Source organism: Athene noctua, chromosome 1 (assembly GCF_965140245.1).
Source record: "Athene noctua chromosome 1, bAthNoc1.hap1.1, whole genome shotgun sequence".
In the NCBI taxonomy this organism is placed as follows: Eukaryota; Metazoa; Chordata; class Aves; order Strigiformes; family Strigidae; genus Athene; species Athene noctua.
In genome coordinates this window covers 143,812,600-143,831,206 of record NC_134037.1, presented here as the reverse complement: position 1 = coordinate 143,831,206, position 18,607 = coordinate 143,812,600, and the positions used below count along the sequence as shown (strand labels likewise).

Sequence of the window (18,607 nt, the reverse complement as noted above, 5' to 3'; positions counted from 1 at the left end):
TTAACCTGAGAGTAATGACAAACTGTTCAGCCTCATAAATTTACAAGCTATCCACTCACTCATATATTCACAGATACACACATCTTATATCCTCCTTTTAAAAGGCTGGATACTACCATTACAACCCAAGTCCTATGCTTCTTGTTTTCAGAACAGGTGTTTACAAGTAAACTAAGATTATACCACTTCAATGATGTGGCAAGTCCCTTTTTATAAATATTTACCTGGTCCACATAAATTCCATAGGTAATGGATTTGCATCAGCATTACATCTGAGCTGAACATTCTCTCTTCCAATGAACCAGTTTCCATCATAGCCAGTTACTGAAACTTCTGGAGCATCTGACAAAAGAAGATTTTAACCTATCAATCACAGTATTTTCTTTAGAACATAAGATGTCTGTAATGCTGAGCTCACTAGAGCCAAAGGTATTTTTTTTAAATTTAAAAAACAACATTTACACGGAGAACACCAAGACAGTTCCAAGCTACAGCATAATACGCAACAATGAATTAGATCAGGAACAGTTTTAATCAGTGCAACTCTCCCACTGTGTGTTTTCAGCAAACACACAGCACTTTGGGGAAGTGATAGGATTTCAGAAGAAAACAATCAGTTTAATGGTTTTTCAAGTGAGGAATGGTAATTTTTAGAGCTACTTTTCAATATCAACATACAGTAAAAGATCAGAAACAGTGTTTTGAGAAGCCAGATAATTAGGAAATCATCAAGAAGTTCACAGATGCCAGTTGAAAAGGTTAACAGCTATCTAGTGGCATCATGATGCAGAATTATGTTGTTATGGCTCTAAAAAGCAAGGAGGTCACTTCATATAAGCCAGAGACACCTAGCTGAAATATTCAGAACCGAGAGAACAGAACAACTAGTATGATTCGGTATTAGCTCCTACAGCAGAGATGGAAAAGTAGTAGCAAGTGTAAGGGAAGACTGAAGGAAGACTAGAGAACACAGACATGAAGTCTCTGCTTCTCATTTGCTGCTGTGTTGCTTACTATGCAATTTTGTTAGAAGTTCTGAAACATGCCTTAGCACTAATTGCAGATAAACCCAAGTTTAAGACCAACTTGCCCCTTCATTTCACTTTAAATACAGAACTTCATTCTCTTATTCACTATTTGACATTAATGGGAAATAAATCAATACTAATCACTATTTTATACCCAAATAAGTGATTCTTTACCAAACAGAACAGAAAAAAACCCTCAAGAAATTTTAGTCAAACCAAAACAGCAAAGTTCACTTTTTCCAGCCACTACATTTCTTCTAACTGAACTGACAGACTTCTATGATTTAGGATCTTTAAAGTAGCACACAGCTGAGACAGGATACCAAAGGAAGAACTTGAAAACAGCTTGTTTTGGTCACATATGCATTGTTTAACAAAAAAATGGATCATATGCCTAAAGTTTATTTGTCTTAGCTGGTTTTAAGCACTGCAAGACATCTCACTTCATATTTACGTGTTTTAAAGCCACAAATTTGTTATACAAGCCCGATACAGGTTTGAATTACATGAGCAACCTGAAGCTGAATAATATATACATTTGTTATGCTTTTGTTTCCTTATGCAAATTAGAGTGGAAAAAGCTTAGTGAGTAATTTGAAAATAACTGATTCCCGTAAGACCTACTTTCAACCAGTCATCTCAAACATGAATCTTCATTAGAATTCTTTTCTAATACAGCTGAAATTGTAAGGTACCATGAACCATTCACAGATCAACTGAGTTTGTTATTTTGTCTATAATCTTTTCAATGTTAAATATGAATAATAATGTTTACCCATAACAATATCCAAAACAAACAGTAGAAACATAATGGTATTCTAGCTTTGTGACTAGGGGTGGGTTTTTTATTATTTTAATACAGAGACACTAGGTTTCTACTCCTGCCCAACCTATCTTTTATCACGTTTTTCTATAAAGTTTTAATTTCTCTTTTTCCTGAAGCAGTAAGTGCTCATCTCCTTCCTGTGGAAGGCACACAGCAATAAAAAGGGTGGTTTTAAGATATATACCAAGCAGTAACTACTTTACAGAATACTTACACTGTATATCCAACACATAAGGGAATCTCATCTCCTTTTCCAAAGCAGGATGCCGCACAATACAAGTTATAAGTCTTCCTCTTGCAAATCGTGTAGGGACAATCATATACTGACTTACAACTGTTACCGTTTCATTTGGAAACACATTGGAGCTGGATTCCATTTCACCAAGACCTCCTTCCCAGTCAATCTCCGCAGCAGGTTTCCCAGTGGCTGCTATACAAGTGGCTGCTATTGTCCTATTTGCACCATCTATTAGAGGGTTTGGTCCTTTCATTAAGGTCACAACAGGTTCAACTAGGGAGAGAAAAAAAAGGAAATTTAAGCAAGAAAGACTTCATGTATTTGGAACCATTGCTACATAAATGAGTTAGACAAGATCTAATCCATTTGCAAAAGCCCATACTAACCAGATATCCTAGAAATAAGATCATGCCATATCTCACAGATGGTATCTCTACAAAGCTTTGGCCTGCTGATACTGTTCATCTTTGTCCACTCAAAGTTTAATGTTGCTCATTCACTAAATTGAATTCATTGACAGGGAATTCCAACATGGTTAGGTTCAAAACTCCAACTACAGTGCTCCAGTTGCGGTATCTGACAACAGAGAGCCTCAAATATTGGGTTGAATCTGTACTGTGATTTTTAAGAAAAGCTTAAGATTCTGCTGCACTTGAAAGCATTATACTTTAAGTATTAATCTATACCACCAGTTTGTGTCATTTCAAAGCTACTTAATTCTATGTTTTAACACCAAGTGTTAAAGAGTTTAAGCTTCTGCTGATCAATACAAATTGATTCCATGCTGGGACAGATAACGTCTAAAAAAGTATTTTTATATATACACTTAATCTATAAAATCTAATATGTACAAATACAGATAATTTTAATATAAAATCTTTGTATGCTTTTGATATAAAAAGTAGTTTTATATGTAGGTAAAATTATGTCTATATATATTCTTATAAATGAATCCCTATAGAAGTAAAAAATTTGAACTCAATACTATGTCTGAGATGCAAGAAATCCACATGTGGAAGGATCTCACCTCCTTGTAAACCCACTGCTCACCCCAAAATTTTAGAGGCCTGGAGAACACACTTCCTTCTAAAGGAAAGTTGAGTTCCTGATGTACAAGTCTGCTTGAGGGCCAGAGACTGGGAAGCTTTTAAAAAAATGTCCCTCTTATTTAAGAAATCTGTGTCAGCCCTCTACAAGCCATCCACCAGTTGCAGCCTAAATCAGAAATACTACCTAGTGCTTCAGATACAAAGGTTTTGCTTTCTAGGATGGCCTATTTGTATTGATGATACGTGTTTTCCAGTAGCATACCAGCCTATTCCATAATCCTTGCCTTTTGACCTAACGAGGCTATCCAAGTCCTCTGAAGTGAAGTCATCACTACACACCACAATGCTTCAGAGTCCAACTCAGTGGACCAGACCTCACTAATCACAAAGCAGACAGCTCTTGGAACTTCTGTGCCTCTCAGTATCCTGTAAGTTTAGTTCATAGAATTTCTTTTCAAGAACTTGAAGGTGACCCACAAATCTTGAAATGAGATAGAGCAGAGTTCACAGTATCTGGCCAGATACTCCTCCAACTACCTATACTTTCAAGAGACACACACACTGGGTAACAAATATTTTCAGCTTGAGTGAATTCAGTGTCAGAATCAGTTTTTGTTCAGTCTAGCACTGCTCACATCTGAAGAAGGTGGTTTATTACTTACTCAATTACACTAAAAGGAAAGGTAACTACTAAATGGATAATCTTATAAAAATATGTATTTTCTATTCTATGGTTAGAAATACTTAAAGAATTACACATTACCAAATCAAAAGTTGGTTGTCTGGGCAGATACTGAGAGTGGATTATTTTCTACTTTGTTTCTCTGAATGCCTACCCTCTGTGATTTGTTAGTAACCCTACTGTAAATAAACCAATAGCAGGGGTTTTCCGGCAAGTCCTAACTTGTCTCTTCTAGAGCTGAAGTACCTCTAACACATTTTCTTTCGTTTTTTTTTTTCCTTGCTCTCCAACACTATCAACAATTAAAGCTTTCTACTATAAGCTGGAATATTTAAACTGATGTACATATGAAGCGTTCTATAATCTGAAAAAAAAAAAGCCTTTAAAACCTAGTAAAGAGAACTTGACATTACATAGCTTTATTTGACCCACAACTCAGTTTCCCTGATTTAATATAAACAATACCCCCTTGTTTCCCACAAATCACTAGTAGTAACCTTTTCAGTAGCTTCTGCAGTATTACTGAAATGCCAAAGTCATCACCCAAATTTACAATTGGTATCTCACAAGCATAAAGATACTAATTTCTGCTGTATTCCTCCCCTCCCCCCCCCCCCCCCCAATCTTCATTACAGTGAAATCAATTAAATTAGCAGTCATCACTACCTTTTCATGCCATAACCTATAGACCCAAATCATTTCGGCTGGAAAAGATTTCATGTATTCTATTCCTTTGAATTTTCTTCAGAACAGCAAAAAAACAGTACCCAACACCAGAATGTTTCCTCCACCCCTTTGTGAGGGGATATGTAAGTCAGGAAGAAGTCTTGACTAAGGCAGTAATGGTCTCCAGACCCAAAGCAGAGTACTCAGTATGCTGCTTCACTTATCCTGCTTTTACAAAAACATGCCTTCAAGTGGTAGTAGCCAGAGAACAGAATATAGATTAATTTTAAAAGTAGAGTTTCTCCTCAATTATAATTATTATGAAAAAAGCATACTTTGCTTACTCAAGTGATATCTGAAATTTGTGAGATTAAGAATTACACAGCTGAAACCGGCCAGTTTTACACATGTCAAAGACACAAAGCTCAACTACTCAAAACTATTCACTTCATAAAATACTTATTCCCAGTCCAATGTATTTTGGTGCATTAGTTTTTTTTATACTTCACAAATGGTTAGGCTTGTAGTGTCACATCTTCCCATAAATCATGATTCTTGGACTACACATCAACTACAAGATAATTAAATAGCCACATAATAAAAAGTGGAAAGCAATTGCTGTTATGATACTTATTTCTACAGTCTATCCTTCAGGATTACCTTGTCCCAGCAACTGAAGCTAAACCAGCAGAAACCCAGCTGCTCATTCTACAGCCCTTCTAGCTGTTTCAGTCATGAATTAAAATCAGTATCTTCTGAATGAAGTCCTAATTACAAGGGGCCATTGGCATCGGACCTCTCACAATGGGAAACAGTTTTACAGTTTTCAACTTGGAAAAAAGATTACCCAAAGCGTGGAGTTTGGAGGGGGTTTTTTATGCGTTTTTTGCCGTCTTTTTTCTGAAAAAGTGTAACTTCTATATACACAGACTCTTGTAGCACCCCTCTTTTGCCCCAGGACCATCCTGTGTGCTATGTGAATCATACTGAAGTATGCCCTACGGACTTTCTTTGCTCACAGTTTTGGTGGTGGGGGACACAAAGGAGGCTGGGAGAGCATTAGAGAAGCTGCTTCACTCATTCATTAGAATCATTATCCTCCATTCAGATCAAATGAAGGAGATGGTGTGGACAACGCTTAATTTGGGAACGGAAGGCACGGATCCCACAAAGATCCAAAAGCATAAGGGACCTGCTCCCACAATGTAAGAATTTAAAGGCAGTGGCCATTTCCCCCACCCACTCTAAATAATCAGAGTAGATACACTGACTGAATCAGAGGTTATGAAAAGGTCAGTGAACCATCTCATTCATATATCTTCACAGGAGAAGAGTCACACAGATCCAAAGCAATATCACAGCATGAACTACATTCAAGTTAAAAGAAATGGTGGTTGAATTACAGAAGCTAGATGAAGAGCTGTTTAGGAAGTCTCAACTGACTAGCATGTCTGTGCTAGCCCTTTTACTGGTTCATGACCATTATTTAATTTAACCCTACTTACTCTAGCCTCATCTTACACTCACATGGACATAGATTTCTCATTGCTAAAGTCCTTACACTTCAGCTCCAGGGCCTCTAACAAAAGGAGGACAGAGACCTGTTGGATTCTATGATTCTTTGTAGAAAAACAACTTAATAAAACATCCAGAAAAAAGAGCCTTAAATCCTATTGCATTGTTTCCAGGCCTCAAAGTTTCTTCTTGCTTTTAAGTACTTCATAAGCCTTTTTCAGCTGCTTCTGTTAGTTTAAAAACTAGTTTCCTTCTGCCACTGTGCACAGGAGGTCTGGATGAAATTGGCATGATGACAACACAAACAGCATTACTTCCACTTGCCATTAAATTCACTAATTCCTTGGCAACAGCATGAACACTGGGAATTGTCTGCCCCTTCATCATAACTGACATTTACTTGAGTAACTTCTTCCCAAACCAGTATTTCTACTTTTTATTTTTCTCCCCTCAAAGCCAGCAGCCTGATATTTCTGTGTAACTTACCCTGTCCATTAAATAATCATGGATTATTGACTTTGGGTTGGGGCTTTTTTTGGTTGGTTTGTTTGTTGTTTGGGTTTTTTTTTCCTTGAGACCTGTCAGTTCACTTGTTTGTTAACTACTTGATACTTTTTCTTGGCCCAAATACATACATCTCATCAACTAGCACTTTTCAAACACCATTACTTTATCAGAACAGTCTTAGAGGATCCATTTCCTATCCTGTCTGACATGCATCTTCCTTTAACTCCTTATTGTAAGAATTTCTACATTAGTGTGCCTGGGATCTATTCATGGTGACAGAATTACACCTTTGACATTCTCATCTGTACAGCTCATCCTTACACTTGTAGCATTAGTAAGAGCTAGCCTGAAGAACAAGGTCTACTTTATCAAGATCCATGCTGAAAAATCTAGCTTAGCAAGACAGTGGAGTCAAATTGAACCAAGTATTTAAAAAAGTCATGTAGAGTGCTCAAGCTAGTAACAAAAATTATGTTATCTCTACAAGCTACCCTGTCACATACCACATCTTCTGTCTTCAAATGCCATTTTGGCCGTTTTAGTGAGCAACTTAAACAGCTTGACAAAATTCTTAGCAATGTTTTGCCCTAGTTTAACAAGGTAAGTTTGAAGAACTGAAGTTTGAGACAAGATAGACACATGTCTTTGATCCAAAGAGCATTTTCATATTTTCACTGTTTTAACCTCTTCTTTTACAGTGCATTTCCTTAAGACAACATGAAGCACGAAGCAAAGCAAATCGGGAGTGAGCAAAGTCACTAGAAGTGGTAAGTCTGTGAGCTTAAGTAGCATAAGAGAGGTTCTAAATATGGTCTTAATTGATCAGTGTACTGTGGCAAAATACAGGACATTTTATCCTGTAATTCCTCCATTTGTTTTAAGTGTCTCCGCCTCAGAGTGTACAAAAATCTACTACATGATTAAGTATGCCCACTACACACAGGAAGGAAACTAATTATTTACTAAACAGGAACAGACTGAGACTAGAAAAAAGGCAATGCTGCCTGGATTGGAATAGTTTCAGCACTAAGGAGATGAACTTCTCACTTGAGGGAGAGTTTTTTAGAACAGTGAGAGAATGTATTCAGAATAAAGCTAATCTTAAGTTACATCAGATTTTAAATTTTGATTGGAGCTATTCTATGCCTTAAGACTCTACTAAACTTGGAACTGCTGAGCTCAGGCCAGTAAAGCTCAAAAGTTATTTAGTTACATGCATATTCTGAAAACTATTACTTTCCTGGTATTTTTACTGTTTAAGGATAGATGTCAGTGTAGCAAAAAAGTTTTCAGAAGGACAGAAAATGTGCTGCTGAGGCCACAGGAAATAGGTAAGTCCAACAGAGGGTTGGCTACCCAGCTGTACTTGCAAGCCAAGTAGTGCTATATGGGATGGAAATGCATTTTTGCTAGTAGTTGTGTCTTGCATTTCAGAGGTTGCTACCAAGTCACTGAGAGGCTTACAACTATCAGCAACCTTCTACATCAACTATGAAAAAAAAATATGATCAGGATCACTCTATGCCTGACAAATACTACTGTATCTGTCCCAGCTACAATTTTTGATAATGTCTATCTTACCAAGCAAGTCACAGTCCTACATTTTCAAATATAGAATAATAAACACGGAGGCCATATGTTTGCTTTCCAAGTTCTTCCTCAGGTTCTCCACAGACCCAGAAATTTGAAAGGCACAATGGACACAACTACAAATGTGAAAAAAATAATCTTAGAAATAGGAACTGACTAGATATGAGGAAAAGCAGTAAGAACCTCCCAATTTATGTTGATAAAGCACAATAGCTGAAACCTGAAGTCAAAAAACTGCTAAAATAGCCAGACATAGCCACTTGTTGTACAGACAGAAGACAGATGAAGAGAGCCATAAGGTTACATGATTTGTGTATCACATAGAACCTTTTTGGTCAAGTTCTTTGTTTCAAATTGGATTAAGTCACTTGCTTTCGTGTGTTTATTTTGCCCCACCTTGTGGTGAAAACCCGTTTATGTACTGTGCTACAGCCATCTGATTCATCTCAGTGTTCTACTACTGTGGAAAGCAGAGATCAAAGACCAAGAAGATCTGAAAAAGCCCATTGTTTAAAAAATATAGTCACTGAGGACCACCTCAGCTGTAGAAAATATAACTTGACTACTTGCAGTATATACAGAGGTAACTTACTCTAAGAAGGTATAATACTATCAAGAGAGGGCAAGTCAAGACGTTTTCAAGTTTCAGAATAGTCTTTTTACCTCATACTGCATTATCACGTAAGTCTACCTGTGCTTCAGTACTAGTCCTTTATGAAGTGAACCCTCAACAAGACAAAATTAGTTTGTGAAAAACTGAGATCATAAGGTTGACATTATGACTATCCACAACCAGTCAAAGGCTTAGTGTCTTTCTTCCCACAACTCCCAGTAGTAGTCTAGGCAGTTTTGCTTTACATTTATACTGTGCAAAGGACAGTTTACAGCACCAAGCCCCAATCAGCTGCATTAACTCATCATATTAGCAACATATTTATGAGGGAATTTAGCCAAGGTGGTAGCTAAAGCTGTTTGGCAGCTTCTCAGCACACACAGAGGTCCCTAGTATCAATACTGCCAGGTCCAAGTTTAAAGCACTGTTCAATGTTTAGATTAGTACAATGCCTAAACAGGAACTGCTTATTTATTTTTAATAACAGGATAATTGAAGAGCAAGTTCTAAAGAAGCAAGACCCCAAAGAAGTCTCCTCAATGATGTTAGTAAGAATACCAAATCACCTGTTACAAAAGACTGGCAAATACATTTTTGGTATTGTTGTTGGGTTAAAAGGTAAAATACAACATGCGAGTAAGTTTGCAGAATTTTACTAACAAGTTTGTGCTATTAATTTCACTGCCTTTCATGAAGAAATTGACTTACCTAGTACTGTTACAGTTGTTGATGACTGTGTATTTCCAAGTGGGAATGTAACTGCCTTGCAAATATATTCTCCTGCATCAGAAAAGCTTACGTTTTTTAAGATGATTGTTGCATCAGTAAGTGAGTAGTTTTTAAATGACACTCTTCCTTGGTATTCTCCTTGAACAGATATTCCATATTCGGGATGATGAACAGCAATAGTCTGTGAACTTTTACCATGTATCTTCTCCCAAGAAACTTGTGCTATTGTTTCATTTACATCAATTATGCATTTCAGTGCAACCTTCTTCCCCCAAACTGCTGTCACATGTGGATCAACAATTGGTCCAGCTAAGGCACCTAAAAACAAAGCAATTGTTAGTTGGCACACAAGAAGGTTATATCTCTAAATCTTCACATTAAGCTTTCTTCAGAAATTACCTTGCCTTTTTCAAAGGAATTCCTACTTTCTTCTGAATAACTGTATTCTAGCTGATTCACAGCAGCATGGAAACACTACAAAAGGATGCTTTAAGTAGAAACATTAAAGCTAGGTGTTGATCTACCATTCTTCAGAGAATTCTACCACCAATACACAGCTTTCTATAAAAATGACCTGAAAGTTGTATCAGTAGTTAAACTCCCAAAAGACGGATATACTAGATATGAGCACTGCATGTATTCAGATTTACTGAAAAAATAGTAATCAGACATGGCACTTTAGCAGTCTGATTACTGATCCAGAGCATCAGGTAAAAATTTAAGTTAAATTACTGCACTTTTTTCCTACTTTTGAAAGACTGCTAATAAATACCATTTAACGAGAAATGCACAAGCGAAACTTCTACCACTTACCATACCAGTAACTACTTAAAAAGCAAAGAAACAATTAAAAAACCCAAAAGGCTCCAAACCCCCACAAATTATTCCATCTTAACAGTGACAGTCAACCTACAAATTTAATTTTAGCTTCAGTATCCTAGTTTCCAATAAAGATATGTACCATAATACATATGCAATCTTTCTGCTACACTGCAGTGCGGTGTCTTCACACTGGATCTTCCCTCTGTATTAATACAGTAAATGTGCAAGAGTAGGTATAGTCAAGTGTTTGTTGAAGATTCAATGTATTTCCATTTAAAACCCCAAATACTTCCCACAGTAGCATTTTGAGCTCAGCATTTTACACCACCTCCTTTCAAGAAAGGAAATCTACCAGGACAAAGCAGTTCATTAAGCCACAGGTTCGCATTTTTTTCTGCCAAACAGATGCTCCAGCTACTTAAATTCTTCCTTCTCTTAGAGTGAACTAACTTGATGAAAAAGAATCAGTCTTAATCCATACTGTATTTCTTTTTATTGTGCTTAAGTTTTAACAGATACATTTCAACTGCTCTGATTTTGCCTTCAGTTATCAAATCAGTACTCAACCTGTTACCAAGAAAGTTTACACATGGAACAAGATACAAATCTAAATTTTCACAAGCATGAAGAGGTCATTCAACTTGAGACATTAACTGCCTTTTCAGTCAACAAATTCCCACAAGAAAAACCATGTGTCCATGAAAAAAATTCTCTATATGCCTTTATGTACGAGTTCATTGCTTTTCATTTCCCATCAATTGATTTTTCAGTGTTCCAACCATAACTAAATCAATGAAGTCACCTAAACAAGCAATTTAAAGATTCAGCTACGGATTTCTTCAGTATAGAACTACTGACTAGTGCTAACAGTACAAAAACATTAAGTTGCACAAATAAATCAAACCAAGCCAGAACTTTATACCAAGATTGTTGATGTGCCAGTCACTAAGAGGGGCTGGTGAGGGGAAAAAAAAGCCAGAAAACCCAAAAAACTAAGTTTCATACAAGGAATATCTACCATGACTAATCCACAAGTCATGAAAGGCATGCCTAGTCTCCTCATGCCTCTTGAACTAATACACACTATTGGGACAGATGTTGAAAAGAGGCCAACTATTTGAACACTAACTGAAATGTACAGAATTCTGCCCAAATTTTGTCTCCACTTGCCACTGCTATATCTAAGCATAAGGTGGAACATTTCTTAAAAATTATGCAACTATTGCTATCTACCGTTTACATATAATTAAGGCTCACAAGTTACACTTCTGCAATGTACTTCAGAATGTACAGAATATATTTATTCTGTAATGTCATTTAAAGAAAACCACTTTTTCTCAGAAATCAGCAATTTGCAATACTTAAATCTACTGAATCTTAACCTGTACTGAACCTTAACATAATGCTCAGCTGTGTGTAACTCCAACAAACTTAGTACAGAAAAGCTCTACAAGTAAACTTACACAAAAGCTGCTTGGATTTCTGTGAAGGTAACAAACTGCATTAGAAAGTCATCCTAGTAAGTAAAAGACACAAGCTGTTTTGTTTCAATTTTTTATTTTTGACAACTCTTCCAATAAGAGGCTTTAACTAAAGATGACCAGACTACATTTTAAAACTCAGTCAAAACTCAGTAACAGTTATCCCTTTTCTGAAGATGTGAGAAGACATTTTTTCCACCAAGGAATACTTCTAACAGCTCATTTGTTCCATGAGAACATAGTGTTCTCAAATGAATTACATGAATATTTTCAGAGTCTGACTTTTTTTATTGCTGCTACTTTTAAGATTTACAGACAGAACTGAGCAGGCCTCATATATATTTATACATTTACACATGCAGCCATAGAACATTACTTGCAGCTATGGAACACTGCTCAGTTACATCTTGTTCATTCCCCTTCTCCAGTAAATGAAATGGAACCAATAGATCATTATACCAAATTTTACATGTTTATCTCATCTTCTGACATGTTCAGAGTCCACAGACAAAAAAACTAATCTATGCTGATCATTTAACTTGAACTATAGTTTTTCTATAAGAGTATATATACTCCAAAGTGTTTGAAGTTTTTAAAATAGTTTAAAGCTCAAGTGAGAACAACCACATCTTTAATTTGCAATAGTGTCTCTGGTTTTAGTCTTCAGCCAGTTATTATTTAGCTAACTTCTCCAGGTTGCTGAGCAATCAAGCTAACAGTTCAAACTAGCCAGCTAATTACTGTGCTGCTATTAAGCACTCTCCAAGACTCAGGACTCCAAGATAGGTATTTCCTTTGACATAGGGACTTCCACTTGAAAACCAGTATTTTGCTCAAAGATTGTACTTGAATAATGAATAGCAGCTACATGTCTACTCCAAAATAAAGCTTTAGAGGCATACAATGCACAAGATTCTAAACAGCAAAACACTTCAAGGCAACATTATTCATCTCCTTAACTGATCCAAGGTACTGATGCATGGGACACATTTACTGTTGTAATAAAGTCTAGCTCTCCTCTTGAAATCTAATACTGAAACGTGACCTCCTCGGCTCACACTTTCACAACATTGAAGGCCTTGACTATCACAATTCTCAACATCGCTTAAGGAAACAAGTTGTATACACTTACTAATCAAGATTTTAACTTCAAGACAAAAGCAGTACCATGAAGTCTTCTTACATTTTTCCTTAGATTTGACAGGTTTTGTGGATCTTTTTTCCCCTTTTCTTTTTGCTCACTTGGAAGACAGTAAAAAGAGCTTGTGTCTTCCCTCTCATTTCCTAATCATGTGTGCTGACAGGTCATCTGTTCCAGCATGTCTTTGAAACATGGAATGAGGTTCTCACGTAAGCTGCTTAAAGACACCGTTAGATGACTTTTACTGGTGGGTTACAATAATTACTTGAGTACTGTATTGTGATATGGCACTCAATGCCATTCATTTCAAAGCTTTAAAACCATACTGAACTTAATCACTCAACCTGTACAAATGTTTTAGAACTTGTCTGTACCAGTCACCCGGACTTCCTCCTTTAATGACACAGTTCATACCACTGCTCACATTGCACAGGCAACAGACAGAGGATTTACTTTGTTTTGATCAGCAAGAGATAGTCCAGTACTGTTTCATATGAAGCCTGGTATTAATTGCTATCTCCAGTACCTTCAGATGTTTCAATTTTAGCTAAGTCCCTATGTACGAACTGATTTTTTGATCACACAGTGATCCAATCCATGCTGGTAATACTTCACAGCCAAGTCTACCACAAAACCACCTTATGTCTGAAGCTAACAGAAGTTAAGCAGATGGATGCTCCTCCTAGCTGACCTACTTGACACACCTATTTTCAGGCCTATCTGCAAACAGGCTATTAAGACTGTCAACCTATTTCACCAATAATACTGTTAGTTGCATGCATATACTAACAGTCCACATCTCAGTTTCTCAAACTGCAAGAGTTCCTCTCTATTCCTAATTTTAACAACTGACAGGACTCGTAATAAAGCAGTCATTAACTATTCACGGCTCCACACTTACCTATTAATACCATGAGACTGTTCTACCTCAACAATCTTAAAATAATTTCAAAACTATCTCATTTGAGAATTCAGGGAGATAAAGCATAAGCTTCTTGTTCTAACATTTTTGGTAAAACACCTTCCAGAGAAACATGTTTTTGGCCCTGAGTTCTGACACACCCTGCCCCCTCCCCAAAATGAGCTGCAGTATCTCTTAATTTTCCCACCCTTCCTTCACATCACCAAACACACCAGATCTCAACATTCAGTACTGCAAATGTATCTCAGTCCAAACTGTACAAGCTCATGTTTTATTTCAAATAAACACTGAATTTCCTTTTTTTTTTTTTCAAACGGAATTTTTACCAGCTTTATGTTGCATTCACTAGCCCTCCAGTTTTAGACCATTGCAAGAATCTTATTCAAAACAGCAAGGCACTGACCATTCTCACTTAACTTGTCAAAAAGCTGTTTGGAGACAAACAAAAAAACCCTAAAACTCACTTCTAGCATTAAAAGCCACAGTACTAGCAACTACCAAATACTGACCATGGTAACAGAAGCTGTTCACTAGTAATTCTTAAGCAAGCCTCACTCACTAACTGAAAAAAGAGATACTGAGGAACTATAGGGTCCTGAACATACAACAGCTTTTGTCATACAAAAAAAGTACTCATGCTATGAAATGAGAAAGTATTCTCCACACTTCCAGGCTTATTATTTGTTTTAACAAACAACAGATTTAGAGATTTGTCTATATGGTCCAGTCACACACAAGTCTATTTACAAAAGCAATCAATTTTGTTACCTGCTATAGAACCATGCCCTGCTTAATAGCACACCACTGCTAAGAGAGAGAGACCACAATGACACTTCCTAGCCACTTACGTTGCACTAGCTGTCAACCATTTCCACAAGACAATAAAGCCAAACTGCAAAAGAGCAGAAAAAAGTGAAGTTTTCCTCTACATCAGCAAGTTATTCAGCTCATGAATATATCTGGCCTTAGCACACACTAACACTGGGAACTATGAAGAGTTCCAATCAAGAGTGGAGCAGAACAACAGGAACATCCCATTTTGGTGACAGCAAGTTGCTGTGTCAGCAGAACTCTCATGAAATACTCCTAAGGTCAGGCTAAGCATTATTGTTGGGTCAGTTTAATTTTAGCCAATATCAGAAAGCTTAGATTCATTCTTCCAGTCTGCCTTCTCCTGCATCAGCACTCATCAGGTACCTAAGAGACCCCAGTGTACAAAAACTCGTTTTCTTCCCGATTTAGCCGTCTGAACTGGCTCATTCTCTGCTCAGTCAATCACAAGTAGCAATGCAAGAGAAGCAACAGGAACACAGCTGCACATTCTAGTGGCATTTTCAGATTTTTTTTTAGCTAGAGAACCAAATCACTTAAGGACACTGCAGAAAACAAGTCTGAAACCTCAACTTGAGGCTTTATAAAAATATATGCTTAAATTACTGGGAAGTAAGTCTGTGTGTTTCTTCTGAGTACCAGAGCATGATCAAATTACTGTGTCAAAAAAAGATCAGAACCAAGGAATGGAAGAGATTCAGGATTAAGTAGTACAAAATGCTCCAACACTAGCTTTCAATTAGAATTGTTAAGCAAGCACTTAGGGAAAAAAACCTGCACTTACATCAAAGAGACAGTATTATAAACTAGCGTTCTTGCCTAAGAATCTGCTTTATCACAGTCCTCACCTGGAGTGCTAGTTTGTCAATGAAGTTTTTTGGGGGGAAGTGGGCTGGGAGTACAAACAGGGCATGAGGTTGGGTTCTATAAGCATTACATTTACTGGACTCAGCTCAAGTTCCCTCTTCTGCAGGGCACTTGTCTTTTTTAAAAAAAGCAAACCAGGGGTATAATATTTCCATCTTTGAAGAGCAAATCTTAAAACCTTGTTCAGGGTTGATCACAACAGTGTAACAGGCATACAAAAGCCTACCAGAAGGCAAAAAATTTTGGTTAAACAAAGTGTAGCAACTGAATAGTCTGAAGCCAAGACTACTGAGATCCTCTTAGTTGGCAAATTCAGAGAAACGCATTCTCAGGCTGCTTTTTCATTTTATTAATGTTCAAGGGACCATCTTTTGAATCCAGAGGTCAACTTTACCTGACACAAAAAGGAAACTAGGAACATTATAATAATTGTTTAAATATTGACATATTCCTAGATTTCTCCCATTGCACTGATATATCACTACTGTGGCTCATATACATTCATCACTTGGAAATGCATCTATTAACTTCTGAATATTAAATTTTTATACCTGCAAGTGGACCAAAACTAGGTTCCAGTCTTAACTTTATCTAACACGTAAGCAGCTCTCCCCTAGGTGACTATAGCCTACATGCTCAGAAAGGCTAGAGTGAGGAGAACATCATTTCTAGTTGAAAACCATAGGAGAAGTTCCACAAAAGCAGAATTTTTCAAGCAACCTAGAAGTTGAAGATACTGGCCACAAGAACTGATTGAGTTTGAGAATACTTGAAAAGATGAGTCTCAATTTCAGTACTCTCTCAAAAGCTAACTGTTGCTGAAGCAGGGGTTTTACTCAAAACATCAAGCTCAAGAAAGAAATTCTCAATAAAGTGGTAGGTATATGATGTTCTGCAGAATTTTTAAGTACTTTGAACCCCCACCTGTTGCTCCAAAGGGTAGAGCTGACAACATTTAACACCATTCCACCAGGAGGCTCATGTTACTGAACTGTTGCATTCCCCACAGCTGGTGGAAGGGACAATCAATTATCTTTCCCCAGCTGCTGAATCAACAAGTATATTTTTAGATACATATAAATACCAAGGAATACTGATATTTGTGGGGAAGACTATAGCTACCATTCACAAGATAGTATCCAGATCCCACGGAGAGAAGATGCATACTGCCTGTTAAAAGGCCATATAATGCAGTACTGGACAAAATACTCTCATCCTAATACAACTGGGTCAAGATGATAAAGTATGCAAAGCTCTATAGCACCACAATAAACACTTATTATTGACAAGATTGAAGTTATCACAGAAAACAAGGAGACAGATTAGAAAGAGGTATTTTACTCCAGCACGACACAAAGTCAAAGAAAGTAGTTAAATGTAGCTGATCATTAAAATAGCTTAAGCCCAACTCAGAATCGTGAGTTGGAGCTTCAAAAAAAAGCTCCGCACCTCTGCACTTGAAGTGAGGCATGGCTGGAACCCACTATTCTTATTTCACAATGCCATTTTCTTCACATGTTAACTGGTGCTTCTGTTCTAGTTTCACCACCTCCACATAGGGCAGAGACTGTGTCCCTGCATACTCTGCTTCCTACCATGCTGCACAGACCTTCAAGCAGCAGGAAACCAAATACAATCTAAGACGCTAGAGGAAAGTCAAAAAAAGGTTAGGCTCATGATTCCAATTGAGTTGAAGGACACTTAGAAAGACAATTTTCCAAGGTTAAAGCTTCAAATCTAACTACTCATCAAGAAGGTTTACAAAGTCCTGTGAATTTTAAAATGTCATCTGGAATTTCAGTTTAAACTGTATTAGCACTATTTTACACTCTGTTAACATTACAAGCTTCTATGTATGTTAATGCACAACAAATTAATATATTCATGTTTATCCTGATACTAAGCACTCAGTTACAAAACATATTGAACTAGTAAGCGAGGCAAGCTTTAACGCAGCTGGAAGTTCTACAATGAACATTCCAAACTCTGTTTAACAAGACAAACCTCCCAATCCCACTCTATTTAAAAGGAAGCAAATGAGACAACAAGGTACTCTTTTTCCAAGAAATGGGTCAAGCTCAGAAGCAGGACTGGAGGAAAATATCTCATCCTTAGTTCTACTCCCTCAGAAAACTATTACTAGGAGTAAACAAGTAGTTCAGAAGTTATCCATACAAATATACATCACTTCCTCTCTCCCTAAACATCACAAAATGCTTCACATACCCATTTAAATAAATTTAAATTACCAAGTAGCAGAGCAATAGATATAAATACACTAAAAGAACAGCAAAAGACATCGAAAAAAGCAATTATTCATGTAACTCAAACCTTTGATTGGAAAGTTTGTTGAAGAGTTCAGATCATCTTCAAAATCTTCTGAAACACAGAAGATGAGTCAATGATTCTGACAACCTGACCTTGAGAAAAAGGTTAAATTCCTCGTATGCGGTATCTGTTTAAACACATAACCAAAATATCTAACAAATATAGTGGGAGGTCAAAAGGAGCATTGTGCTTCCGTTCTGCATCTTGGTAGGGCTGCCAACTAACTGTATTAGATACAAAAAAATAAGTCGAGTTATACATAAGTCTTTCCCAGTGGGCCTGAAAAAAGCTTCAAGTTCCAGTGGGTTCAAATTAGAAAATAGTCAGCAGGAACAAGTATAAATAACTGACACAGGATTTGAAGTAACTGGTTAGAGAGCAAAAACTGTTCTGAAGGTTACAACAAGTATATGGTAATTATATTTCAAGAATTCAAAGTGCCACTCTAGAATATGCTAATATAGACATAAACTCCGTGCTCTAGCCAACATCAGTAACGCTCCATCTGGAGTTGTTCAGCTTGAACATCACAGTTTAGATATTAGCCACCCAGAGAATCTGAAAGCAAAGCATGCTCAAAGGCCTAAAAAACATGACCTATAAGGAAAGACTGGAAGAACCAATCATTGTTCTCAAAGAAAGCAACCCAGTAAAGGTCCTGAAGCACTTACACTGCAAAAAGAGAATGTCTGAACTGCTGAGTATGCCTGCAGAGGTTAGGAAGGAGATAAACTGAAGCAACAAAAATACCTCACCACAAAGACTAGCAACA

The 18,607-nt window shown here is 37.0% G+C and overlaps 1 protein-coding gene across 3 annotated transcripts in view; it reads right to left on the bottom strand.

Annotated features, from left to right (window-relative positions):
* The window catches only part of NECTIN3 (nectin cell adhesion molecule 3), a 70,458-nt gene that overhangs the window by 31,731 nt on the left and 20,120 nt on the right, over positions 1-18,607 (bottom strand). For all 3 annotated transcript variants that reach the window (XM_074898900.1, XM_074898910.1, XM_074898891.1), the window contains exons 2-4: positions 9,423-9,761; positions 2,069-2,365; positions 225-342 (exon numbers count right to left, since the gene is read on the bottom strand). In XM_074898900.1, the coding sequence (XP_074755001.1) occupies positions 225-342; positions 2,069-2,365; positions 9,423-9,761 (754 nt within the window). The remainder of the gene's footprint in view (positions 1-224; positions 343-2,068; positions 2,366-9,422; positions 9,762-18,607) is intronic.